Source organism: Oncorhynchus gorbuscha, linkage group LG26 (assembly GCF_021184085.1).
Source record: "Oncorhynchus gorbuscha isolate QuinsamMale2020 ecotype Even-year linkage group LG26, OgorEven_v1.0, whole genome shotgun sequence".
NCBI classification, from domain to species: Eukaryota; Metazoa; Chordata; class Actinopteri; order Salmoniformes; family Salmonidae; genus Oncorhynchus; species Oncorhynchus gorbuscha.
Genome location: NC_060198.1, coordinates 18,356,461 through 18,383,385, shown reverse-complemented (window position 1 = coordinate 18,383,385; position 26,925 = coordinate 18,356,461). Strand labels below are relative to the sequence as shown.

At 41.1% G+C, this 26,925-nt stretch overlaps 2 protein-coding genes across 5 annotated transcripts; both read left to right on the top strand.

Moving 5' to 3' along the window:
- Positions 1-5,207: 5,207 nt before the first annotated feature.
- LOC124015820 lies at positions 5,208-9,399 on the top strand. Of its 3 annotated transcripts, XM_046331309.1 has the most exons (11): positions 5,208-5,380; positions 6,342-6,412; positions 6,500-6,676; positions 6,767-6,828; positions 6,911-7,000; positions 7,088-7,129; positions 7,198-7,371; positions 7,451-7,486; positions 7,585-8,139; positions 8,421-8,532; positions 8,627-9,399. In XM_046331309.1, the coding sequence occupies exons 1-8, from the start codon at positions 5,223-5,225 to the stop codon at positions 7,484-7,486; spliced, it is 810 nt and encodes a 269-aa protein (XP_046187265.1). In that variant the 5' UTR covers positions 5,208-5,222; the 3' UTR covers positions 7,585-8,139; positions 8,421-8,532; positions 8,627-9,399. The 3 variants fall into 3 exon arrangements, with proteins under 3 accessions (XP_046187265.1, XP_046187264.1, XP_046187263.1); XM_046331308.1 differs by having other exon boundaries at positions 7,198-7,486; XM_046331307.1 differs by having other exon boundaries at positions 7,198-8,139.
- A 1,086-nt stretch (positions 9,400-10,485) lies between these two features.
- LOC124015780 (zinc finger protein 2 homolog) lies at positions 10,486-25,120 on the top strand. 2 transcript variants are annotated; one of them, XM_046331243.1, is made up of 2 exons: positions 10,486-11,051; positions 21,381-25,120. In XM_046331243.1, exons 1-2 carry the CDS (start codon positions 10,727-10,729, stop codon positions 22,673-22,675), a joined length of 1,620 nt encoding a protein of 539 aa, XP_046187199.1. In that variant the 5' UTR covers positions 10,486-10,726; the 3' UTR covers positions 22,676-25,120. The 2 variants fall into 2 exon arrangements, with proteins under 2 accessions (XP_046187199.1, XP_046187200.1); XM_046331244.1 differs by lacking the exon at positions 21,381-25,120 and adding an exon at positions 14,740-14,790.
- Positions 25,121-26,925: the final 1,805 nt, after the last annotated feature.

Genomic DNA, 26,925 nt, shown 5'->3' with positions numbered 1-26,925 from the left:
ACCCAAAGACCTGGATACAAAAATGTAGTCGAGCCTCCGCGCAACCCCTGGAGTTGCGCCATGTAGGACCGACCATTGCCGGAGTAGTGTGCAGGCCACCATCAACCAGACCATGGCAAGCCATTAGCCCAGAGATGGCACCTGCACTGCTATCACCGCCTACCCCTAAATCTATATTAAAGTCTCCTCCTATCACCAAGTGCCTGTTTGTAACACACAGGGGCGCCAGACAGTCCACCATCTCCCTCCTGTCTGCCGCCACCTGTGGCCCATACACCCCAATTAACCTATATCTAGCTTCTCTAAACTTAACATCTATCCCCAAAACTCTACCCTGCATTATTACAAAAGTGTTCTCTATTTTAACCTCTCTATGCCCACACAAAATCCCTACTCCTGTTGAGTGCACCCCTCCTATGCCCCAAAAAGATTCCCCCTTATCCCACTCCTCTTAAATCTACACACATCCCCACCATCCCTCAGGTGAACCTCCTGTAAAAAACAGAAATCAAACCCCACACCCTCTAAATAACAAAAAACCGCCCTCCTTTTAACATTATTCCTTAACCCCCTAACATTTAGACTAAAAAAAGAAACAGAACTATTCATTTAATTATTAACAACAAATAAAACCCCAAAAACCAAAGAAAAAACAGGAGACTCACCCGATGCTCCCCTGGTCCATCTCCACCGGCGGGGACGTCCCTCTCATCTCCTGACGCCCCCCCGTCCTCCATCCCAACCCATGACCCAGGCAGTGTGTTGGGTCCTCCCTCCCCACCCACCACCCCCTCCCTGTTTGCCTCGGGGCTGCATGTAGGGGACCCCATCTCCTCAAACAGGAGTTGGGATCCCTCTAGCAAACAGCCCACCGACCCCTCACTGGAGTCATCCACTAAAATGCAAGGGGCTGAGGCAAACCGGGAGGACAAATTACCCTCCCCTCCCCCCGCCACTCTCTTAGCCCCCCTCCACACCCCCCTCCCTCTCACTTCCTGCCAAGCTCCCCCTCTTCATCCCTTTCTTCTTTGGTGGAGGAGGTAGCGGGGAGACAACGTCCCATCCCCGCTAAATCCTCCACCAAATCCCTAATTTCGACCTCGAGGAAGCCTGGCAGGCTGTCCCCCACTCCTTTCCCCCCCATCTTCCCCCCCATCCCCCTCCCCTCCCATCTCCACACCTCCCTCCGTCCCAGTCACTGTCACCGCTCCCTCTTCCACTCCTTCTCGCACCACTGTCCCACTCTCCCTCTTCTCCGCTCCTTCCCGTTCTTCCGCCTTCTTTTTCTTTCTCTCCTTTTTCCTTCTTTCCATCTTCACTCCTCTTTCTTTCGCCTCTTCCTTCTTCCCTTAGTCCTTCTCCGTCTTTTCCCTGTGCCATCCGTACAATCCGCACGCGTCCTTTCTTTCCTCCCCCATCCCCCGCTCCTCCCCCAGCTGCAGACGCGTATGACCTGTGATGAGCCAGGCAATCACGCCACAGGTGTTCTCTGGAGCCACACCCGTGGCAAGCCTTGGGCTCATCACATTCCCTGGCCTCGTGCTCTTCCGACCCACAAAATCGACACCTCTTGTTGCTGCACGAGGCCAGGGTATGGCCTAGGCCATACAACGCCTGCAGAACGGGGGCTGACGTGCATAGTAGAGTGTTCCCCTGTCAGCCCCCAGGGAGAACATCGCCGGAGGATGGAGGTAGCCATCCACACTCTTCGGGGACTCCCTGAGTAACGCCTGGAAACCTCTTTCCATTCCAGAAACCCAGGGAGTCCCTGAGGTACCTCGCTGAGGAGACATTGTCCATATATCTCCCCAGAAAGGCCCTCACCTCTTCATCCTTCACATGCGGATTGTACATGGTTACGGTGACCACCCTGAAGTTGTTCTTGCCAGGCTGGTCACCGTGTAATGGCACAGGGGTTTCTTTCCTTTCCTTCTCCATCTTCATAATCTCATTGTGTTTTTCTTCCAAATGTAGGGTCACATCAAATCCTTCTCCATGGGTTCCCTTGAAGGCAGAGAACATCTTAACCTTCAGCTTTAGGCATCCCATCAGGATTTCCTCCCGAATGTCTCTCTCCCCAGGGCTCCATCTCCTTATCTTTCCAAGAGAACCTCACGGTATTTACCAGACCAATCCCAGGTACCCCTATGTGGGGATTTTTCTGTGCCATCTTCACATCCAGAGCGACTTACTCTTTAACACAGAAGCCAATAGAGACGCAAATGACAAATCTGATAAAAATCAGATTTTTTAAAATGGAAAAACTCTCCCTCTAACCTTCAACCTGAAATGAAAACATCTTTAATAGGAAACGGTGGAGCAACTGAAGGTGTTGACTCTCCACATCTATCAAGACAACTGGAGCACTGGGCCAGACACTCTTAAATAGAACCTGGACCAGCTCAGGTGAAAACCTTCCCACTAACAAGATGGACAAGCCAGCACAGGTGTAACACATACTGACTAACGAGGTGACACCAATCTGTGCGCCCAACGTGCTAACAAGTTAGACGTGCTAAAGTCCAACCTCAAAACATAAATGGAAAAACCAAAGCCTGCAACACCTTCCCCTTAAAGACAACAAATATATCCTATATTTTTGTTGAACAAGTTTGCTCACCACCAACAGAAAACAACTTCCAATTAAAGACATTATAAAAAACATACTTGTAAATAATCATATACAACATATATTTTTTCTCCTGTTTCATTTTTTAAAATTCCATGGAAAACTCACTAGCTTCTAGAACATTTTTGACTCCCCTTGGAACAAGCCCAAACAAAACTAATCTCTAATAGCAAGCAAATATGAGGAAATTAAATCAGGAGGTGATTTGAGTCAATTTCTTTAGTAGTGGAATAATGACAATTAGCACTTGAATGTTGTCAAGAAATACTGGAGTGATGTAAGATTGTTAATCAAAATGATTATAGACCAATTTATTATACTGCATACATGTGTATAAGCTGCAAGTACATTGAAATTAAGCTGTTTTCAAGTCATTGAAAAAACGACCTGAAAAGACATCTTTTCAACTTTCACTTTCAACTACAACCAACATATATTGGACGTCGGGCATAGTATTATTTTCAACGTCTTTTGAATGACATTTTGCTAAATGGGAATAGCGCAATGTCAAAACACAGTTTTACCATGTCCAAATCAATAACCAATATGCGGAAACCGTTTGGGATATATTGAAAACCTTAACATTTCGAAGTGTTGCATTTTGATTCAAGTGGGTCACCAACATGTTAAATGTAACAGAACTCTTTTTTTGTTAGTCACTTTTTAATAACTCTCATAGATAATACTCTTTCATTTCAGAGACTGGATTTTTTCCTCGAGGCTAATATCAATTTAACAAATGTTTAGGGTTCTACATTCTGACATCATTAAAATAGTCCTACTACAATGTTAAGACATTCTACACTGTGACATTAATTAATTGATATCATGAAACAGCTCCTTCATGTATTTTCTGATGTTTAATCAGAAATCTTTTATCAGAGTATCTCTTCCCACATTGATTACAGCTATGAGGTTTCTCTCCTGTGTGTATTCTCTGGTGTGATTTCAGGGTTTGTAGCTGAATATAACTCTCCCCACAGTGATCACAGCCATAAGATATATCTCCTGTGTGTATTCTCTGGTGTATAGTTAGATAGCTAGATGTAGTAAAACTATTCCCACAGCTATAAGGTTTATGTCCTGTATGTCCCCGCCTGTGTACTATCAGGCTGCTTAGCTGAGTAAAACTCTTCCCACATTGATCACAGATTAAAGGTTTCTCTCCAGTGTGTGTTCTATGGTGTGATTTCAGGGAGCTTGACTGAGTAAAACTCTTCACACATTGAGCTATAAGGTTTCTCTCCTGTGTGTACTCGCTGGTGTATTTTAAGTTCTGATGAAGATTTGCAACGTTTCCCACAGTCAGAGCAGTAATGAGATGTCTTCTCTGTGTGTCTCTGCTGGTGTTTCTTGAGCAGTTCTGATGTGGAGAGACTCTTCTCTGTCTCGTCATCATCAGGATGTTGTTGAGGCTCCCCAGAGGACCCGCGATAGTCCCGTCTCTCTCCTGTGTGAATGACAACGTCAGACAGATGGTTAAAGTCCCACAACAGCAGAAATCCACTGTTAATTTGAGGTAAAAGGTGATGCCCAGAGCATACCCATGAAGTTGTACAACAATTTACGTCTGTTAAATTATATGACAATTGTCTTGTTTTCTCGTTTTCACAGTAGTAACATCTGTGATTGTGGGCTAGAAATAAGTTATTAAAACGTTAAATCCTAAGCAGTGTGCCAGACGACCTTTGGTCTCCAATATAGGCCCCTTTCTGTGTTTAATAAAATTGTGTCAGGAGGGCGATGCACACACAATTTGGTTGCAGAAAATCCTCCCTGCTAATGCAGACCTGAATATTACAGCGCACTATCAGAGCAAGATCAATAATGGTGAGCAAAGATTTTAGTTTCACAATGTATTCTGAATATTACAGTGCAAGATCTGGAGTGCTACTCAAGGTAACTCACATTAAGCTCTGTGTCTATTCATTAATTCACCACCATGGGGGAAAACTCTGGGGTGTTCTCATAGTCTGACAGCAATAATAGCCTCCATTTCCAGGTTGCTTATGAGTGCATTTCACATAACTTTTGGAATATAATTGTAAGGTTCATTTGAATCTCCTGCTTAATATGTGTGTTATTGCCGCAAATCAATTGCTTTATACTTAAACACTTCAACCAGTAAAATGCTATTTGGCTAGCTTTGCCATCAGCCTGACAATGAGGGTTTATACACAGCATAATCTTAAATTCCCAGACCGCCCTCTGCTGACTGGAGTGGGAAACGCAGTAAAAATTGTATTTTATTTTCAGACAAGTTAAAGGGTAGGAATCAGACGCCTGAATTTTTACTCAACAGTGCAATGCAGTTGGCCAAAGGTTTTGAGAATTACACAAATATTATTAGCAGGAACAGTATAGACCTAGGGCCTGTTGCACAAAAGTAGAATTAAGACATCCGGGATAAATGACTCAGCTGAGCTCAATGAAGCCAAAACATGTGCGTCCAGGCTTAATTGGTTGCACAAAGACCAAGCCAGGATGAGCAGACACGGATTCATTAAGCCAGGTGAAACCAATCATGGATAGGTTCGCGCTCACGGCTCACTCAAATAGACCCCGCCACAGATCACAGATTAACTGATTTACCATGGCAACTAGAGCCGCGTACTTTTCCCTGTCGGAAGCACAAATCCTCATGGAGGCATACGAGGAGGTAAAAGATATAATTAAGAAGAAAGGCAACACCGCCACAGTGATAAAGCAAAGAGAAAAAGCGTGGCAAAGTATTGCAGACCGCCTGAATGCGTAAGTAGTGCACAATTACACACTCACCGCTCCGCTGAAACATCACAATTACAATTCAAATATTTAATTCACATCTCCAAAAACGCAGTTGTACTGTAATTATGAAACGGTTAAATTTTTAATTGAAATGCACTGCAGATATGAGTGAAATTGTGTAAAGTAAGTCCATCACACTGTATAAAGCTATGATAAATTATTATTAAAGCCTTACATTATTATTTAACGTTACTACGCTCCGTACGGTTTAATCTTAGCCGTTGTACTCTGCTTCTTATGTTGTCCACCGTTTTTTTGTGTTTCTCCTGCTTTCATTAATGTAAAGCTGCTTTGACAGAATGAAACAATTGTGAAAAGTGCTATATAAATAAAATTTAATTGAATAAATAGATGAGCTATAATAATAATCACTTTAATTTATATAGCGCCTTTCAAAGGACCCAAGGTCGGTTGCTCACTGCACTGCAAAAATGTCTTTCTTACTTAGTATTTTTGTCTTGTTTTCAGTAAAAAAAAAATATCTAAAAAACATCTTGAATATTTTGTTGAGCAAAATTACCTAGGAAAATAAGCAAAAAAATCTGCCAGTGAAACGAGAACTTTTCTAAAATTAAGTGTTTATGGAAAAAGTAAACTTATTTCAAGAGAATTTTTATTATATTGACAGATTTTTTATTTGCTTGTTTTAAGCACACATTTACTTAAAGTTTATATTTTTTGTCTAAACTATACTTATTTTGCTAGGTCATTTAGCAAATCAAGAAAATACATCTTTATTTAAGTTTATTTTTTTGATATTTTTACTGAAAACAAGACAAAAATACCAAGTAATTTTTTGCAGTGTGTGTGTGTGTGTGTGTGTGTGTGTGTGTGTGTGTGTGTGTGTGTGTGTGTGTGTGTGTGTGTGTGTGTGTGTGTGTGTGTGTGTGTGTGTGTGTGTGTGTGTGTGTGTGTGTGTGTGTGGATTAAACATGAACGGGCCAAAACGGACATGGCAGCAGGTCAAAATCAAATACAAGAACATTCTGCAGAATGGTATGGTCCCTGACTAATATTTAACAAAGCACAAGCATATATTGTACCCAGAAGGTGCCTGCTCACACATTGTCTGTACTGTTTTAGCAGTGAAAAAGAATACCCACAGACAAGGCACGGGTGGTGGGTCACCAAAGGCTGACCTTACCCCAGCAGAGGACATGGCCTTGGAGCTAAATAAAGGCAGGCCCGTCTTAGAGGGGATCCCTGGGGGGAAAGAGACGAGCATAGGTTCCTCCCAAGATGCCACCCGCTTCATTCAAGGTATGTCCTTCCATCTCTACATGGGATACAACCACATTCATATTGAATCAATTTGGACTGTCTGACTTTGGTTTACCTATTGCCTTGCAGTGTCTGGCAGCACTGTGTTCCTGTTAGAGCCACCAGCACAAGCACCAGACGATGCTGATCCAGTGAGTACTCCATCAAAGGCATACCGTAGGCCTGGCATGTCTTGTCTACTAGCTTCAATATGAATCCGATTAAATGTGATAGGGTGAAGGCCCCAGTGCAGCAGCAACAGCACATGATGGAGACGATGATGATGAGGAGGAGACCATCTCTCTGGATTCCAGAAGGCATGAGGTATCATGGTAAGACTGTGAAAGTACTATTTACTCTACAATGGTGAGGAGTCCTCATCAAAATCAAAAAATCTAATTTCTTTTACAGGACCCAGATGCTATACAGTGGGAAAACCAGCCTGGCAACATAGTGCGTATTAATAAAAGGACACCACATCCTGCCAAATTCCAGCTGCGCTAATTGTATTGTGTTCACAGAGCTCACAAGCTATCAGAAAGTTGTATGGCAACCACCTCCGGCGCCAAATAGAACTGGCAGACATAGACATTCAGTGCAAGAAGAAAAAGATGGAAAATCTTGCACTGGAGTCCGAAATAAAAAATAGGACAATTAGGAAACTGGACCTTGAAATAAAAAAACTTGAGAGGGAGGTGAGATATGCCTTCAATGTACACTGTATGCTAACTGTAACACAAATGTATTAATCATTATTTGTATTTCCTCCCCCAGCTCCAAGAAGATGACACAGCTCAAAATAAAAATTAGGTATATTCTCGTAAAGTCAAGTGAGCCATGACATATGAGCTCTTATTGTGAGCACACAGGACGGTGGCATCTTTCTAAGGTTTTTTTTATTTTCCCAGCAATCAGTACAACCAAGTCATCGTTATAAGGCATCGCCCTCTTTTGCCCACCCCCCCAGCACCAGGTGTGGCCACTAGCCTATATGAAGGCCCAAAATTGTGTGTTCCTTTCTGCTCTGACAATGGCATGCCCATTTGTGCGAGATGTGGTGGATGAAGAAGCACTTGTGCTGAGGAGAGCCTTCAGGCGAGAAAGGGTCTTCAGGGACCGGTTGGACCCACTGGCCTTCCCTGACGACCATCTATATGAAAGATACAGGTTTTCTGCAGATGGCATCAGGTATCTATGCAGACTACTGGGTCCCAGGATTAAGCACCGCACTGCACGGAGCCATGCACTGAGTGTGGAGCAAATGGTTTGTGTGGCCTTGCGCTTTTTTGCTAGTGGAGCCTTCCTGTACTCAGTGGGGGATGCAGAACAGCTGAACAAGGCCACAATTTGCCGCACAATAAGGAGTGTGTGTCTGGCTATCAAAGCATTAGCAGATGTCTTCATCTCCTTCCCTGGCCACAGAAGACTCTGTGACATCAAAGAGGAGTTCTATATGATTGCAGGTAAGAGGATCTACAAATTACAGGACAACTGTTAACACATAGTAGGATACTCATTACTTTGTGTGACAGGTTTCCCCAATGTCATTGGTGCAGTGGACTGTACACACATAAGGATAAAAGCCCCCTCAGGTGCCCATGAGGCCGATTTTGTGAATAGGAAATCCTTTCACAGCATTCATGTTCAGGTGAACATAACTTTTTGATATTGTCCATTGACGAACACTCTGCATTGCCAGTGATGTGCATTGATTGGTGTAATATTCCTCATCTTATGATTTCAGATGGTCTGCAATGCTGACTGTGTGATCAGCAATGTTGTGGCAAAATGGCCTGGCTCTGTCCATGACTCCAGAATCTTTCGGGCCTCTGAAATCTATCAGTGCCTATCACAAGGTAAGCCACACAACCCCTATTTATAACCATCATGGCTGTGTCAAGAATATCACTGTGTTTATGAGGTAGTAATGATGAGATTTTGTGTTGACAGGTGAATTCTCTGGTGTGTTGCTGGGAGACAGGGGGTATGGCTGCCAGCCTTTTCTCCTGACACCTTTCACAGACCCCCAGGAAGCACAGCAGGCCTACAACCATGCCCATGCCAGGACCAGGGCCAGAGTTGAAATGACCTTTGGCCTCCTGAAGGCACGCTTTCACTGCCTTCACAAATTAAGGGTCAGCCCTGTTAGGGCATGTGATATTACTGTGGCTTGTGCTGTCCTCCACAATGTGGCCTGCCTGAGGAAGGAGAGGGCCCCCAGAGTGCCACCAGCCATGGACTGGGACAATCCGGCAATCTTCCCTGATGACGACAGTGGTCGGCTGCTGAGGGACCAATATGTGTTGAATTATTTTAGTTAGTATGTGTGCTTTCAATTTTGGTTAAATATGTCCTGCGGTGGCAGAGGAATTTGGGTTTTTTTGGGTTCGTTTTTTTACGAATTTGGCCTCTTATGATGTTTGTGCGGTATACTGTGTGTAATACAAGGCTGCAGGGAGGCTACTGCATCCATTCATTTGTCTGTTCAGTTGATGTGTATGGATTTGTCCTGCATTTATTTTAGTGTGCAGACATGCAGGGTGTGTTATATACAGACCTTTGAATGTGTATGTATCGTTTTGTATAATATGCTTGGATTCTGTGCTTTCCATCTTGTAGAGTCACTGTGACTTCAGTTTCGAAAGGAGCTGATGGTTTACCTGCTTTGTTTTGTCCTTATTCAATAAAGGAACATAATGTTACACATTGTGTTTTTATATTCATTTGGAATGTGTATTTGTTTATATGACAGAGTACTAGGGCCACACTGAAGAAAAAGGATAAAGTCATAAATTTATGAGGCTGGTTCTTTCTGCAGAAAAGCTACATATTGTTTTTACAGTTTTGATACTTATGACAATGTGACACTTAATATTCTGGCACATCAGCATGTCTTTGTTTATGAAACCATACTGAAGTACAATTTCACGAAATGCCCCGCATCTGTCATTTTAACAACTGTCCTCCTTTAAAACAACTGGTTACAATATTATGACTTGTCTTTTTTTCCCCTCTGTGGCCCTAATATTCTATCATTTTATATATAGTCTATGGGAAACTGTAAATTATCTAATGATAGCAACATCTAAAAATCATTTTTTTTCCAAAATCATTTAAATTAATGATCACAAACGTTTAAATAATGACAGTGGGTCTAGTTATATGTGATAACAATGTATAGTGAGCAGTGAAATAACTATTGGTTTCCATTTGTGGTGACTGCTGACTGACATTAGGGATGAGATTAAGTAGATCCTGGAATTTAGCCTGGTCTGGAGCAGGCTAGCTCCACAGAATAAATCTCCATGGTAATTTATACCATAACATATCCTCCTGCCCCCTATCCATCTTTAGTGCAACCGGATTACGGATCAATTGAGCCAGGATCACCAAGATATCCTGGCTTAATCCCTTATCCTAGTTTTGTGCAACAGGCCCCTAGTCTGTTCATTATATACATCTGCATGATGTATTGTTACACCATGTAGGAGCAGTATAGACCTAGTCTGTTCATTATATAGAGCTACATGATGTATTGTTAGCTACTTATTTAGATTTAGTATGACTTAATGAAACTTCCTTAAATGCGCAGTAATAAACATGTTTTATTCGCACTAATCAATCAACACATTCCTGTCTATGTATGTCTCAATATAATAGTATTATTTAATTAAATCCATTTAAAATGAACTTTGTCTGAAAATAAAATATGATCCTCAACTGCGTTTCCGCTCCAGTCTGCAGACGGCGATGTGCGTCTTTCAGGCGACGCTCCCAGCGTGACGTATAATCTAGTGGACAGTTCTTCATAAACAGCTCGTCAACCACTTCGCTAGCTTGCTAGCCAAAACAGCCGAAATATTCAAGCTATTTACACGCTTTCGGTGTATATTAACTACTGTGTTTTAGACACACTTCTGTTGTATATACTTGTTCATCTATTTAATTTAATATTACGTTATTTTATATTAGTCAGCTATAGTAGCTGGCTGGTTAAGTTAGCACTAGTCTAGTCGCTAATAATTAGCTACCTAGCTAACATCCCCGACCATGAGTTCCCTAAACTACTCCCCTCCTGTTAAAGAAGAGGAGGTTTGCTGGACAGAGAAAGAAGGTCTGGGGCTGAACATTGTCGTGAAAGAGGAGAAGGAAGAGGAGGATGTTACAGTAAAACAAGTAGAGTGTGAGGCTGTTACAGTGAAAGAAGAAGAGAAAGACGTTTCAGTTAAAGAAGAGGAAGACGCGTTCAGAGTGAAAGATAAGGAGGATGTTACAGTAAAAGAAGAGGAAGATGTCGTTTTCGGGGTGAAGAAGGAAGGAGAGATTACTGTCACATTGAAAGATGAAGAGGAGATGGGAGATCTGATTAACACCAGTAAGTTCCGCCTTAAATTTGTTTTTAATTTAGGATATTCGGAGTTGGCTCGTCAATACCTCTTCAACGGAGCCAGTCTTTCACTTTCAGGGCCCTAAGATGATGACTGATATGTCTAGAATCAGACGACGTAGAGAGCAATCTACCCCTTGTTTTCTCCGTTCCGTTTCCAAAAAGTCACTTAACATATATATTTGAGAAGCGTCTATCTGCTGACTGCAGACTAGGGGGCACGGCATGTTGTGAGATTCGTGTAGTGATGTTTTACTACACACCGTGCCCCCCAATAGTGCCATGTGAGAGTTGGGTTGGCCACACCAAAGATTATGGATATACTGACAAGATATACCAATTTGTAAGTCGCTCTGGATAAGAGCGTCTGCTAAATGACTTAAATGTAAATGTAATATCTCCGCCCTAACAAGGGGAGTCGTTGTCCACAAAGCGGCACTGCGGGTTGTCTCGCTCCCGCCTATCCTTTCTTTGGATTGGTGGATACATCTTATTATTGTAATCTATTGTTTATAATCTATGAGGGTTGTTGTGGTCAACCGCCTGTATTCAATGGAGAGAGATGCTAAGCTACAAGCATGAATATGCATAGCGATCTGGAGACAACTCCTATAGTGTTTTTATCAAAGTTGTCGGTATGTCATGTGTCCACATAACAACTTAATCATTACGACACTTCTGTTGGATCAAGCAAACTTCACGTAGCAAATAAGACATTCATTTTGTTGTTGACCAAATTCGACACTTTCCACATTGGGTTGATAATTGTTTCCACTTGGATACAACCTACTGTAGCCTACTGGCATGACCTAGAGAGATACAACCTACTGTAGTCTACTGGCATGACCTAGAGAGATAAAACCTACTGTAGCCTACTGGCATGACCTAGAGAGATGCAACCTACTGTAATAAATCCATTATAGCTCTATAAAATACTCCCTTCAACACAAAAGCAATTACAGTACTTATTCCATGTTCCTTCATTCCCTCTGTGCTACTGACACATCAGTTCTTTGTACCACATTAACGTGTTTCCTGAATAAAAAGCAGAGAAATTCCACAACCCCCATGTTAGAAAATGAACCCAGAGAGATACAACCTACTGTAACCTACTGGTTTGATCTAGAGAGATAAAACCTACTGTAGCCTATTGGCTTGACCTCGAGAGCTAAAGTTGTAAAGACATTTTGTAATAAGGATCATTTGTATCTTCCTATCCACATGTGGGATCCCTCTTTGTCTTCCTCTCTACACCAATAACAGACAACTAATGTGGGTCGCCCAATGACCTAGAGAGAGAGAACCACTTGGATACAACCTACTGGAGCCTACTGGCATGACCTAGAGAGATAAAACCTACTGTAACATACTGACATGACCTAGAGAGATACAACCTACTGTAACCTACTGGCATGACCTAGAGAGATACAACCTACTGTAGCCTACTGGCATGACCTAGAGAGATACAACCTACTGTAACCTACTGGCATGACCTAGAGAGATGTAAGCTACAGTAACATACTGGCATTACCTAGAGAGATAAAACCTACTGTAGCCTACTGGTTTGACCGAGAGAGCTAAAGTTGTAAAATTCCTAAAATGAATATTTTCTAGTAATAAGGATCATTTGTATCTTCCTATCCACATGTGGGATCCCTCTTCTTTGTCTTCCTCTCTACACCAATAACAGACAACTACTGTGGGAACCCTCTCCTTTGTCGTCCTCTCTACACCAATAACAGACTACTGTGGGTCTCCCAATCACGGCCGGATGTGATACAGCCTGGATTGGAACCAGGGACTGTAGTGACGCCTCTTGCACTGAGATGCAGTGACTTAGACCGCTGCGTCCGTGTGTGTGTTTGTTAACTTTTTAACTGTACTAGAATGCTTAAAAGGCCGCAAAAATTTTAAATATCGGTTATCAGTATCGTTTTTTGGGAGAAGGAAAATATTGGCCAAAAATGTAATATTGCTGCATCCATTTATTCTAAAATTGATGAGGATTTAAAAAATAATAATCCATCTTCACACAATACCCCATAATGCCATCACAATACCCCATAATGCCATCACAATACCCAATAATGCCATCACAATACCCAATAATGCCATCACAATACCCCATAATGCCATCACAATACCCAATAATGCCATCACAATACCCTTTTGTGCCAAAGCAAAATCAGGTTTAGATTTTTTGCAAATTTATTAAAACTATTCCCCATGATAACTAGTCTGAGTAATGTACGTTTCAGATAGTTTAACCCATTACAGTCTAAGCCTTGTCTGAGGGGGAAGTTCTTCTAAGCGATGTGGAATTGTTTTAAGAAGGTTTAAATAACATGAAGGGCTTCCCCAGAATAGTACTGTAGAAACACCCTCCAATATGAAGGGCTTCCCCAGTATAGTACTGTAGAAACACCCTCCAACACGAAGGGCTTCCCCAGTGTAGTACTGTAGAAACACCCTCCAACATGAAGGGCTTCCCCAGTATAGTACTGTAGAAACACCCTCCAATATGAAGGGCTTCCCCAGTATAGTACTGTAGAAACACCCTCCAATATGAAGGGCTTCTCCAGTATCGTACTGTAGAAACACCCTCCAATATGAAGGGCTTCCCCAGTGTAGTACTGTAGAAACACCCTCCAATATGAAGGGCTTCTCCAGTATCGTACTGTAGAAACATCCTCCAATATGAAGGGCTTCTCCAGTATCGTACTGTAGAAACACCCTCCAACATGAAGGGCTTCCCCAGTATAGTACTGTAGGAACACCCTCCAATATGAAGGGCTTCTCCAGTATCGTACTGTAGAAACACCCTCCAATATGAAGGGCTTCCCCAGTGTAGTACTGTAGAAACACCCTCCAATATGAAGGGCTTCTCCAGTATAGTACTGTAGAAACATCCTCCAATATGAAGGGCTTCTCCAGTATCGTACTGTAGAAACACCCTCCAACATGAAGGGCTTCTCCAGTATAGTACTGTTTTAAGGTTATACCAAGGACCATTTGGCTTTCTGAGTTTGAGTTGTAAGATGACTTGAAGTATATGAACAAAAAATATTCAACAGTTGATTTATGTCAAAACATGATTTGGCCGTACTGCTGTAACACATTGGATAACATTCACAACATGGAACAACAGTAACCATAGTAACACATTGGATAACATTCATAACATGGAACAACAGTAACCATAGTAACATTGTTTCCCCCAAAACATCTAAAGGAAGTTTGTTCTGAGTGTCTGTCCTTTATCTGAGAGATATAATAACAAATATAAATATTTATTTATCTAGAGATATATTTTTTAAAGTATTTAACCCTGTCACTTCTTTCCACATTTTGTTATGTTACAGCCTTATTCTACAATGGATTAAATAAATACAAATCCTCATCAATCTACACACAATACCCCATAATGACAAAGAGAAAATGGGTTTAGAAAAAAAAAAGAAATACCTTATTTAAGTATTCAGACCCTTTGCTATGAGACTCTACTTTGAGCTCAGCTGTGCATCCTGTTTCCATTGATCATCGTTGAGATGTTTCTACAACTTGATTGGACATGATTTGGAAAGGCACACACCTGTCTGGCTACCACAGCATTTTGAAGCGATACGCCATCCCATCTGGTTTGCGCTTAGTGGGACTATCATTTGTTTTTCAACAGGACAATGACCCAAAACACCTCCAGGCTGTGTAAGGGCTATTTTACCAAGAAGGAGAGTGATGGAGTGCTGCACCAGCTGACCTGGCCTTCACAATCACCCGACCTCAACCCAATTGAGATGGTTCGGGGTGAGTTGGACCACAGAGTGAAGGAAAAGCAGCCAAAAAGTGCTCAGCATATGTGGGAACTCCTTCAAGACTGTTGGAAAAGCATTCCAGGTGAAGCTGGTTGAGAGAATGCCCAGAGTGTGCAAAGCTGTCTTCAAGGCAATGGGTGGCTGCTTTGAAAAATCTCAAATATATTTGAAATTGTTTACAACTTTTTTGGTTACTACATGATTCCATATGTGTTATTTCATAGTTGTGATGTCTTCACTATTATTCTACAATGTAGAATATAGTAAACATACAAAATAACCCTTGAATGACTAGGTGTGTCAACTTTTGACTGGTACTGTATATCTCATGAATGTTTTTACATTCAGTTACATGAAGTCACTTTCTTACCACTTCTTCCATAGTCAAACATGTAAGGAAATATTTTTTTTTATCAAAAGGGATGCTGTCAAAAATGTATTGAATTCAAATGGATTTACCCAGCCTACAAAGCACTACAGCCACTCTGTAATGACCAGTTCTGCTCTTTTATTGAGGGATCAAGTCAAGATTAAACCTCATAGGAAGACAGTTTTATCATGTGGAGGTTTCATTTAGGTCTGTGTTTAATGCCATACTCTGTGTGTCTTTGCAAGGAGAGGAACCAGACTCTCACTCTGACAGCATGAAGAGTCCTTCAGGGGAACCAGGCCCAGAGATGCCCAAACCAGCGAGACAACACCACTGCTCCCACTGTGAAAATAGTTTTTGCTGGATAGGGAACCTAAAACTGCATGAGAGGACACACACTGGAGAAAAGCCTTTCCAATGCTCCCAGTGTGGAAAGAGTTTTGCTGTGTTAGCTAACCTGAAAAGGCACAAGAGACTACACGCACGAGAAAAGCCTAATCACTGTTCCCAATGTGGAATGAGTTTTAATCAGGATGGGGACCTAAACGTTCACAAGAGGAAACACACAGGAGAAAAGCCTTACCAATGTTCCCAGTGTGGAAAGAGCTTTATTCAGTTGTGGGACCTACAAGCTCATGAGAGGATACACACAGGAGAAAAGCTTTACCAATGTTCCCAGTGTGAAAAGAGTTTTACCATGTTAACTAACCTGAAAAGGCATGAGAGAATACACACAGAGAAAAGCATTTTCTGCTCCCAGTGTAAAAATAGATTTTCACGAATGGCGTACCTTGTTATGGCTGCAATCCCAATACCGGGATCGATATGACAACTACCAGTGAAAATTGAGGGCGTCAAATTCAAAGCACAGAAATATCATAATTACAAACACGTGTCTTATATAATTTTAAAGGTAATCTTGTTGTTATCCCACCAAATGTCCGATTTCAAATAGGCTTTTCAGCGAAAGCACTACAAACGATTGTTAGGTCTCCACCAAACCACAATAGGCACAGCCATTTTCCAGCGAAATATAGCATTCACAAAAAGCAGAAATCAAGATAATTCAAGGTTAGTGATTAATCAGATGACACTCATAGGACTTCATGTTACACAATACATGCATGTTTTGTTTGATAAAGTTTATATTTATATTTAAAAAATCAGTTTACATTGGTTTATTAGATTCACTAGTTCCAAAAACATCAAGTGATTTTGCATAGCCACATCATTTCAACAGAAATACTCATCATAAATGTAGATGATAATACAAGTTATACACATGGAATTATAGATATACCTCTCCTTAATGCAACCGCTGTGTGAGATTTTTTTTTAAATTAGGGAAAAAGCAAACCATGCAATAATCTGAGATGGAGCTCAGAACAATAGCCAAATTAGCCCCCATGTTGGAGTCAACAGAAACCAGATATTACATGATAAATATTCCCTTGCCTTTGATGATCTTCATCAGAATGCACTCCCAGGAATCCCAGGTCCACAATAAATGCTTGATTTGTTCGATAATGTCTGTTATTTATGTCCAACTAGCTACTTTGGTTAGCGCGTTTGGTAAACAATTCCAGTCACGAAGCGCGTTCACTAAACCTGACGAAATGTCCAAATGTTCCGTAACAGTCAGTAGAAACATGTCAAACGATGTATTGAATCAATCTTTAGAATGTTGTTAACATATATCTTGAATAACGTTCCAACCGGAGAATTACATGGACTTCAAATGAGCGGTGGAATGGAGGTCCTCCTCACATGAACGCGCGTGGTCAAAGAATGTTCACCTCATGGCAGTGGTGACTCATTCTACTCTCATTCGGCACCCCTTCACAGTGGAGTCATCAGACAAAGTTCTACAGACTGTTGACATCTAGTGGAAGCCGTGGGAAGTGAATACTCATTCATATCTCGATGTGATTTCAATGGGATCTTGGTTGACACTCTACCATCCTCAGAATTTCCACTTCCTGTTTAGATTTTTTCTTAGGATTTTGCCTGCCATATGAGTTCTGTTATACTCACAGACATAATTTAAACAGTTTTAGAAACGTCAGAGTGTTTTCTATCCAATACGAATAATAGTATGCATATATTAGTAACTGGGACTGAGGAGCAGGCCGTTTACTCTGGGCACCTTTCATCCTAGCTACCCAATTCTGCCCTTGCAGCCATAAGATGTTAAACACGGTTCTCCATTTTGTTTTAGTTTGTTTATCTGTCGGCCCCAGCCTCGAACTCAGGCCCTGTGTGTAGTTAACTGACCCCCTCTGCCCATTCATTGCCATTTTACCTGTTGTTGTCTTAGCTGATTAACTGTTGTCTTACCCGTTGTTGTCTTAGCTAGCTCTCCCAATCAACACATGTGATTGCTTTATGTCTCTCTATTGTCAATATGCCTTGTATACTGTTGTTTAGGGTAGTAGTTTTATTTTACTGCGGATCCCCTAGTCCCACTCAACATGCCTCAGAGAACTCTTTTGTCCCACCTCCCACATATGCGGTGACCTCACCGAGCATAACTGGTGCCTCCAGAGATGCAACCTCTGTTATCGTCACTCAATGCAGAGGTTTACCTCCACTGTACCCGCACCCTACCATACCCCTCTCTGTACATTATGCCTTGAATCTATCCTACCACACCCAGAAATCTGCTCCTTTTATTCTCTGTTCCCAACGCACTAGACAACCAGTTCTGATAGCCTTTAGTCGTACCCTCATCCTACTCCTCTATTCCTCGGGTGATGTAGAGGTTAACCGATGCCCTGCGTGTCCCCAGGTACTCTCATTTGTTGACTGCTGTAATCGATAAAGCCTTGGTTTCATGAATGTTAACATCAGAAGCCTCCTCCCTAAGTTTGTTTTAATTCACTGCTTTAGCACACTCCGCCAACCTTGATGTCCTTGCCATGTCTGAATCCTGGCTTAGGAAGGCCACCAAAAATTCTGAAACTTCCATCCCCAACTACAACATTTTCTGTCAAGCTAGAACTGTCAAAAAGAGAGAGCCTGCAAAAAGTTCTGTCATACTTTCCAGTCCATTCCCAAACAGTTAGAGCTTCTAATTTTAAAAATCAATCTCTCCAGAAATAAGTCTCTCACTGTTGCCGCCTGTTACAGACCCCCCCCCCCCTCAGCTCCCAGCTGTGCCCTGGACACCATATGTGAATTGATTGCTCCCCATCTATCTTCAGAGTTCGTTCTGTTAGGTGACCTAAACTTGGATATGCTTAACACCCCGGCCATCCTACAATCCAAGCTAGATGCCCTCAATCTCACACAAATTATAAAGGAACCCACCAGGTACAGCCCTCATAGATATGATCCTGACCAACTTGCCCTCCAAATACACCTCTGCTGTTTTCAATGAGGATCTCAGCGATCACTGCCTGCATCTGTTATAGTTCCGCGGTCAAACGACCACCCCTCATCACTGTCAAACGCTCCCTAAAACACTTGCAGGCCTTTCTTATCGACCTGGCCCGGGTATCTTGAAAGGATTTTCACCTCATCCCATCAGTAGAGGATGCCTGGTTGTTCTTTAAAATTAATTTCCTCACCACCTTAAATAAGCATGCCCCTTTCAAAAAATGTGTAACTAAGAACAGATATAGCCCTTGGTTCACTCCCGACCTGACTGCCCTCGACCAGCACAAAAACATCCTGTTGCGTACTGCACTAGCACCGAATTGTCCCCATGATATGCAACTTTTCAGAGAAGTCAGGAACCAATACACACAGTCAGTTAGGAAAGCAATGGCTAGCTTTTTCAAACAGAAATTTGCATCCTGTAGCTCAAACTCCAAAAGGTTTTGGGAGACTGTAAAGTCCATGGAGAATAAGAGCACCTCATCCCAGCTGCCTACTACACTGAGGCTAGGAAACACTGACACCACCGATAACTCCACGATAATTGAGAATTCCAATAAGCATTTCTCTACGGCTGGCCACGCTTTCCTCCTGGCTACCCCAACCCCGGCCAACAGCTACGCACCCCTCGCAGCTACCTGCCCAAGCCTCCCCAGCTTCTCCGTCACCCAAAACCAGATGGCTAATGTTCTAAAAGAGCTGCAAAACCTGGACCCGTACAAATCAGCTGGTCTAGACAATCTGGACCTTGTCTTTCAAAAATGATTTGCCTCCATTGTGGCAACCCCTATTACTCGTCTGTTCAACCTCTTTCGTATCGTCCGAGATTCCTAAAGATTGGAAAGCTGCCGCGGTCATCCACCTCTTCAAAGGGGGTGACACTCTAGACCCAAACTGTTACAGACCTATATTCATCCTGCCCTGCCTTGCTAATGTCTTTGAAAGCCAAGTTAACAAACAGATCACTGACCATTTAGAATCCCACTGTACCTTCTCCGCTGTGCAATCCGGTTTCCGAGCTGGTCACGGGTGCACCTCAGCCACGCTCAAAGTACTAAACGATATCATAACAGCCATCGATAAAAGACAGTACTGTGCAGCCGTCTTCATCGACCTGGCCAAGGCTTTCGACTCTGTCAATCACCATACTCTTAACTTCAGAGTGTTTTCTATCCAAATATACTACTGGGACTGAGGAGCAGGTAGTTTACTCTGGGCACCTTATTCATCCAAGCTACTCAATACTGCCCCCAGCCATAAGAAGTTAAATAAAGGTAAAATAAGAATCTTAACTTTATTGACAACACCCAAATGGATACTGTCATCAACGCAGTTCTTCAATAATTACACATAATACTTAATACTGTAGCTGTTTAGTTAGTCACATGTTCATCTATCATCAGCTGATCCAGGAAATCATTTTCTGAATTCCAGTCAAATGACAAACATCACGACATGCAACAACAATCAAAGTGTTTCTTCATTCATTACTCTGGTAAAGACATTTATTCCGTGCTGCATGTTGGATCCAACATCCGTAACAAATTGATGTTTATAATGTGTTATTGTCTGCTTGATTTACTGTAGAGCTTCGTTAGTCTGTTTGCACACAGAGATACTTTGCTCAATGTGTAGAGAACTGTTCCTTGATGGATAGGCTATTGTACAACACACAGAGCTATTTTCCTATATTTTGTTGTTAGGTGAAGGTATGGGCCAATTTCGCAAACAGTGTACAAACCCTCATTGTCAAGCTGATGGAAAAGCTAGCCAAAGAGCATTTTACTGGTTGAAGTGTTTTTTAAGTACAAAGCGGTTGTGATGACACAAACATTATATTAAGCAGGAGCCTTACAATTATAATCCTAAATAGTGTGAAATGCACTCATAAGAAACCTGGAAATGGAGTTTTCCCCCATTCACATTCATAATACATTGTGAAAAACTAAAATCTTTGCTCACCATTTTTGCTCCTGGCTGATATACTACATCCATAACTAGCAGTTTCCTCATTACCAGATATACTACATCCATAACTAGCGGTTTCCTCATTACCAGATATACTACATCCATAACTAGCGGTTTCCTCATTATCAGATACACTACATCCATAACTAGTGGTTTCCTCATTCCCAGATATACTACATCCATATATTTTTTATTTTACCTTTATTTAACTAGGCAAGTCAGTTAACAAATTCTTATTTTCAATGACGGCCTAGGAACAGTGGGTTAACTGCATGTTCAGGGGCAGAACAACAGTTGTACCTTGTCAGCTCAGGGGTTTGAACTTGCAAACTTCCGGTTACTAGTCCAACGCTCTAACCACTAGGCTACCCTGCCGACTCAATGAAAACCATAACTAGTGATTTCCACATTACCAGATATACTAAATTCATAACTAGTGTTTTCCTCATTAGCAGGGAGGTGTTTCTGCAACCAAATTGCTCTCGTTCCGCAATTTTAACACAGAAAGGGGCCTATATTGGAGACCAAAAGTCTTATGCCACACTGCTTAGAGTTTCAACAACATGAATAACTTATTTCTAGTCTACAATCTTAATGTTACTACTAATGTGAAATTTTAGACAAAATGTGACTTGTTGCTCATTTTAAGACAATTGTCAAATAATTTTAACATTCATTACAGACATCAATTGTTGTACAACATTATGGCTATGCTGTTGGCATCACCTTTTACAATGGATTTCCACTGTTGTGGGCCTTTAATCATCTGTCTGACTGCTGTTCACACAGGAGAGATACGGAACTATAGTGGACCCTCCGGGGAGCCTCAACAACCTCATGATGCTGAAGAGGCAGAGAAAAGTCTCTCCAGATCAGAACACCTCAAGAAACACCAGCAGAGACCCACAGGGAAGAGAGTTCACTGCTGCTCTGACTGTGGGAAGAGATTCACCTCATCAGGCATTAAAATTCATCAGAGAACACACACAGGAGAGAGACCTTATAACTGTGTTCAGTGTGGGAAGGGTTTTACTCAGTCAACCAGCCTGATATCACACCAGAGAATACACACAGGAGATAAACCTTATAGCTGTGGTCAATGTGGGAAGAGTTTTAGTCGATCTGGCTCTCTGACTCAACACCAGATAATACACACAGGAGAGAAACCTTATAGCTGTGGTCAATGTGGGAAGAGTTTTGGTCAATCTTGCCATCTGACATTACACCAGAGAATACACACAGGAGAGAGACCTTATAGCTGTGGTCAATGTGGGAAGAGATGTACTACATCTGGCCGGCTGACATTACACCAGAGAACACACACAGGAGAGAAACCTTATAGTTGTGTTCAATGTGGGAAGAGATGTACTACATCTGGCACTCTGACTCTACACCAGAGAATACACACAGGAGAGAAACCTTATAGCTGTGGTCAATGTGGGAAGAGTTTTGGTCAATCTGGCCACCTGAAAATGCACCAGAGAATACACACAGGAGAGAAACCTTACAGCTGTGGTCAATGTGGGAAGAGTTTTGGTCGATCTGGCCAGCTGACATCACACCAGAGAATACACACAGGAGAGAGACCTTATAGCTGTGGTCAATGTGGGAAGAGTTTTACTACATCTGGCTCTCTGACTCTACACCAGAGAACACACACAGGAGAGAAACCTTATAGCTGTGGTCAATGTGGGAGGAGTTTTGGTCAATCTGGCCAGCTGACAATACACCAGAGAACACACACAGGAGAGAATCCTTACAGCTGCGAACAATGTGGGAAGAGATGTACTACATCTGGCTCTCTGACTCTACACCAGAGAACACACACAGGATTGAAACCTTATAGCTGTGGTCAATGTGGGAAGAGTTTTGGTCGATCTTGCTCTCTGACTCTTCACCAGAGAATACACACAGGAGAGAAACCTTATAGCTGTGGTCAATGTGGGAAGAGTTTTGGTCGATCTGGCCATCTGACATCACACCAGAGAACACACACAGGAGAGAAACCTTATAGCTGTGATCAATGTTACAAGAGATACTCTGATAAAAGATCTCTGATCAAACATCAGAAAATACATACATGAAGGAGTTATTTCGTGATATCAGTGATTTTTATGTCACAAAGGAATTTCACAATGTAGAACCCTAAACGTTTGCCCCATTCAATTGATTTCAGCGTGATATGGATATTTGTCTTGGGAAAAATCCAGGCTCTGAATTAAAAGAGTACTTTTTATGTGATTTAACAAAAAGTGACTAACACAATAAGAGTTGTGTTACACTTACCATGTTGGTGACCCACTTGAATCAAAATGCAACAGTTCACAATTTGGCCAGCTGTTTTCTACAAATTGTCCTCTAACTAGTGATGTTAACATTAGTCCCAGATGTTGTGGGTTTTGAGCTTTTTGTTTTAATAGAATGTGCAACCTCATCTCCATCCTGTCACACAATTGATTTCAACATGATATCGATGAGTGATGACAAATAAGTGTCGCGTTCCTTTGTTTAGCGACCCCTACATTTAAATGCATCACTCCAAAATGTAGCTGACTGTCTTCTGCAGATTGTCCTCTAACCAGTGAGGTAAAATATATCTCCCATTTCCATGTGTTTTTTTAGTTGTGTTAGTTTCAACAGCAAGTACAACCTGATTTCCCCCCTAATCGATATCAGTGATTTATGCCTACTTGTCAATAACAACAGCGTTTTTTGGTTCTTCTGCAGTTTACAAGGTGCTTGGTTGTTTTTTTAAATACGATTATTGTGGCAGATGTTTGTGTGTATAGTACATTTTATGTTTTCAATTTATCACAAACTGCTTTTGCATTTGGACTATTGATTTGGACACGTTAAGACTGTGACATTGGGGCTATCCCACCTAGCAAAATGTTATTGAAAATAAGACTATGCCCGATCTACAATAGGAGTTTGGTTTTAGTCGAAAGTGAAAGTTGAAAAGAAGACAATTTAATTTCAATGTACTTGCAGCCTATACACATGAACGCAGTATAATAAATCTATAATCAGTTTTAGGGACAGGGGTCCCGGTAGTCATGGTAATATGGATCCGCTAGAGGGACAACTTCCTGTTGGAATATATCATCATAAATATTATGGATTTTAACAAGCTTAAATTCTTGTTAATCTAACTGCACTGTCAGATTTACAGTAGCTATTACATCGAAAACATGCCATGCGATTGATTGAGGACGGTGCCCGACATCAAAAGGAATCCTAAAATCTACACCTAAACTTTGTTTCAACAAGTCAAAATGCGAATCCTATTTACTCCTCAGATACCGTAAAATGTCATCAAACTATAATATTTATTTCGGAAAGAAGTATGTTCAATAGGAAACCGATTTTAGCAGGTGCGTAATGTCTTCATAGCGCGCAAACAAGAATTTCCAAGACTGTGTCCCTCTACTAAAACTGATATTTCTTATTCATTTTTGAAGTTGCAGGCCTGAAACCTTGAATATAGACTGCTGACACCCGGTGGAAGCCATAGGAATTGCATGCAGGGAGCTAATTTTCAATATGACCTTTCTCTTGCGATTCTAAGAGGATGGTCTCTGGTTGGTTTTTCTTTGGCTTTTCTCCATTCCTCTACATTATTTTAGCATCTCTACAAACCTCAAAGTGTTTTATTTCTAATGGTACCAATTATATGCATATCATGGCTTCAGGGCCTGAGCTACAGGCAGTTTACTTTGGGCACAAAATAATGTATGAGACTATAACACAATTGATATGGCAGGTGAAAATCCAAAGAAAAACCAACGGGAATTGTTTGTTGTTCTATGTAATTCCAGCTCCCAGATAGCAATTCCTATAGCTTCCACTAGATGTCACCAGTCTTTGTTCATTGTTTCAGGCTTGTTTCTTCAAAAACTAGCAAGAATTTGATTTTTTATTTAGAATTGAGAATTTTTTTAGATTTCTTTTTTACAATATCAGTCTGTTTGGCGCACTATGAAGAGGACACCGCGTGCGCTTGCTAATTTTACTTTTCTATTGAACATACTTCTTTCCGTAATTAAATTTTATAGTTTATTTAGATTTTAGGATACCTGAGAATTAAATAGAGACATAGTTTGACTTGTTTATACAAAGTTCGGCGGTAGCTTTTTGGACTCCTTTGTCTGCATGTTGAATGAGTGGATTACTGAAATCGATGGCACCAACTGAACTGACTTTTTGGGATACAAGAATTTTATCGAACAAAACGACCATTCATGTTGTAGTTGGGACCCTTGTGATTGCAAACAGAGGAAGATTTTCAAATATAAGTGATTTATTTAATTGCTATTTGTGATTTTTATGAAGCCTGTGCTGGTTGGAAAATATGTTGTGCTGTCCTCAAACAATCGCATGGTTTCGCATGGTAAAGCCCATTGTAAATCGGACAATGCAGTTAGATTAACAAGAATTTAAGATGCTTGTATGTAAGTTCAAACCCCTGAGCTGACAAGGTACAAATCTGTCGTTCTGCCCCTGAACAAGGCATTTAACCCACTGTTTCTAGGCCATCATTGAAAATAAGAATTTGTTCTTAACTGACTTGCCTAGTTAAATAAAGGTAAAATAAATGTTCATAAATGTTTAATATTATGATAATTTATTTGAATTGCGCGCCCTCCAATTTCACCGGATGTTGTTGGCAGGTGACCAGCGAGCGGGAGGCCTAGCCTTACTAAGGGGGAAGGTGTTACAGGCTTTGGTTTTTCCATTTATGTTTTCTTGCTGGGGAATGTAACAACAAACAATGTAGTAAAAAACAAGCTGATATTTTGGGTTGGATGTTGCATCCAATTGTTCATATTTTAATCAATGGCATTTTCTTAGAATGTTCATTAGTCTTTCAGTTGTTAATCTTCTGTTTTTTATCCTCTTATGTTTGTTGTGGTAAATATTTGTTTATTTTCATTGTTTTTTCCTGTGAAGCCATTGTGTTGCATCCATGTCTGAAATGTGCTGTATAAATAAAGCTTGATTTGAACATATAGTAAAACAAATGAACCCAACGTCTGACCAATCAACAGACTCTTGTGAAACCAATGAACAAATATGTGCAAAAGCAAAACATATCTTGGTCCATCTTAGTATGAAAAACAGTATAAATTCAGTTTCTCTCCCACTATGTCAATTTAGTGCATGGTATGTAAGTTCAATATCACTTTTCAACCAACCCAGTTAATTTGTTGAAAATTAAAAATGTTGAAATCAACAATACGTCAAAGGATTCAACTACTGAAAACTGAAACACAAATGGATCAATCCCACTTTTCCAGCCTGCTGAAGGTGTGGTGGAGTGGTAAACACCAACCCCAGCTCTACCAGGAGCTTGAGGTGGTCTCCCACAGCTCTGATTATGTCATGTTCTGTGGCCTTGCTGTTCCATTTCTTGACTGGCCCTGCAACACAGAAAGAAACACATTTAGTCATACTATATACAACAATCAGGGCCGGTTTCCCAGCAAATCTTAAGCTTAGTCCCAGACTAAAATGCTTGTTTGAGCTGTCTTATCTCAAACGACTTGCACAGACTTCTCTTAAAATAGTGGTAGATTTAGCCTCTTCTGGACTCAACAAAGCCAATTGCAAGATGGAGGATTAGAGCTGCTGTAGGACTAAATTGAAGCTTAAATGAATCATTCAAAGAAGTAGGTTTAACTTCTGTATCGTGCAATTTGTGAGGGAGCCCGGACTATGTGGAATGTCTAAATGAAGATCAACATGCACTACAGAGGCCAGACCAGTACTTGTGGATAGGAGTCATCCATTACATTACTTTGAGACCGCTTTCCTATGTACAAAGATAATGCATTGGAGATAATATCCCTGCTTGAGCCTCGACTTTCCTCTCTGTCTCAAAGAGAAAAACATAGTAACATGGTCTACGAATAGCTACTGCATAGTAACATGGTCTACAAATAGCTACTACATAGTAACATGGTCTACTAATAGTTACTACATAGTAATATGGCCTACTAATAGTTACTACACAGTAATATGGTCTATTAATAGTTACTACATAGTAACATGGTCTACTAATAGTTACTACATAATAATATGGTCTATTAGTAGTTACTACATAGTAATATGGTCTACTAATAGTTACTACACAGTAATATGGTCTACTAATAGTTACTACATAGTAACATGGTCTACTAATAGTTACTACATAGTAACATGGTCTACTAATAGTTACTGCATAGTAACATGGTCTACAAATAGCTACTACATAGTAAGATGTTCTACTAATAGTTACTAAATAGTAACATGGTCTACTAATAGTTACTACATATTAACATGGTCTACTAATAGT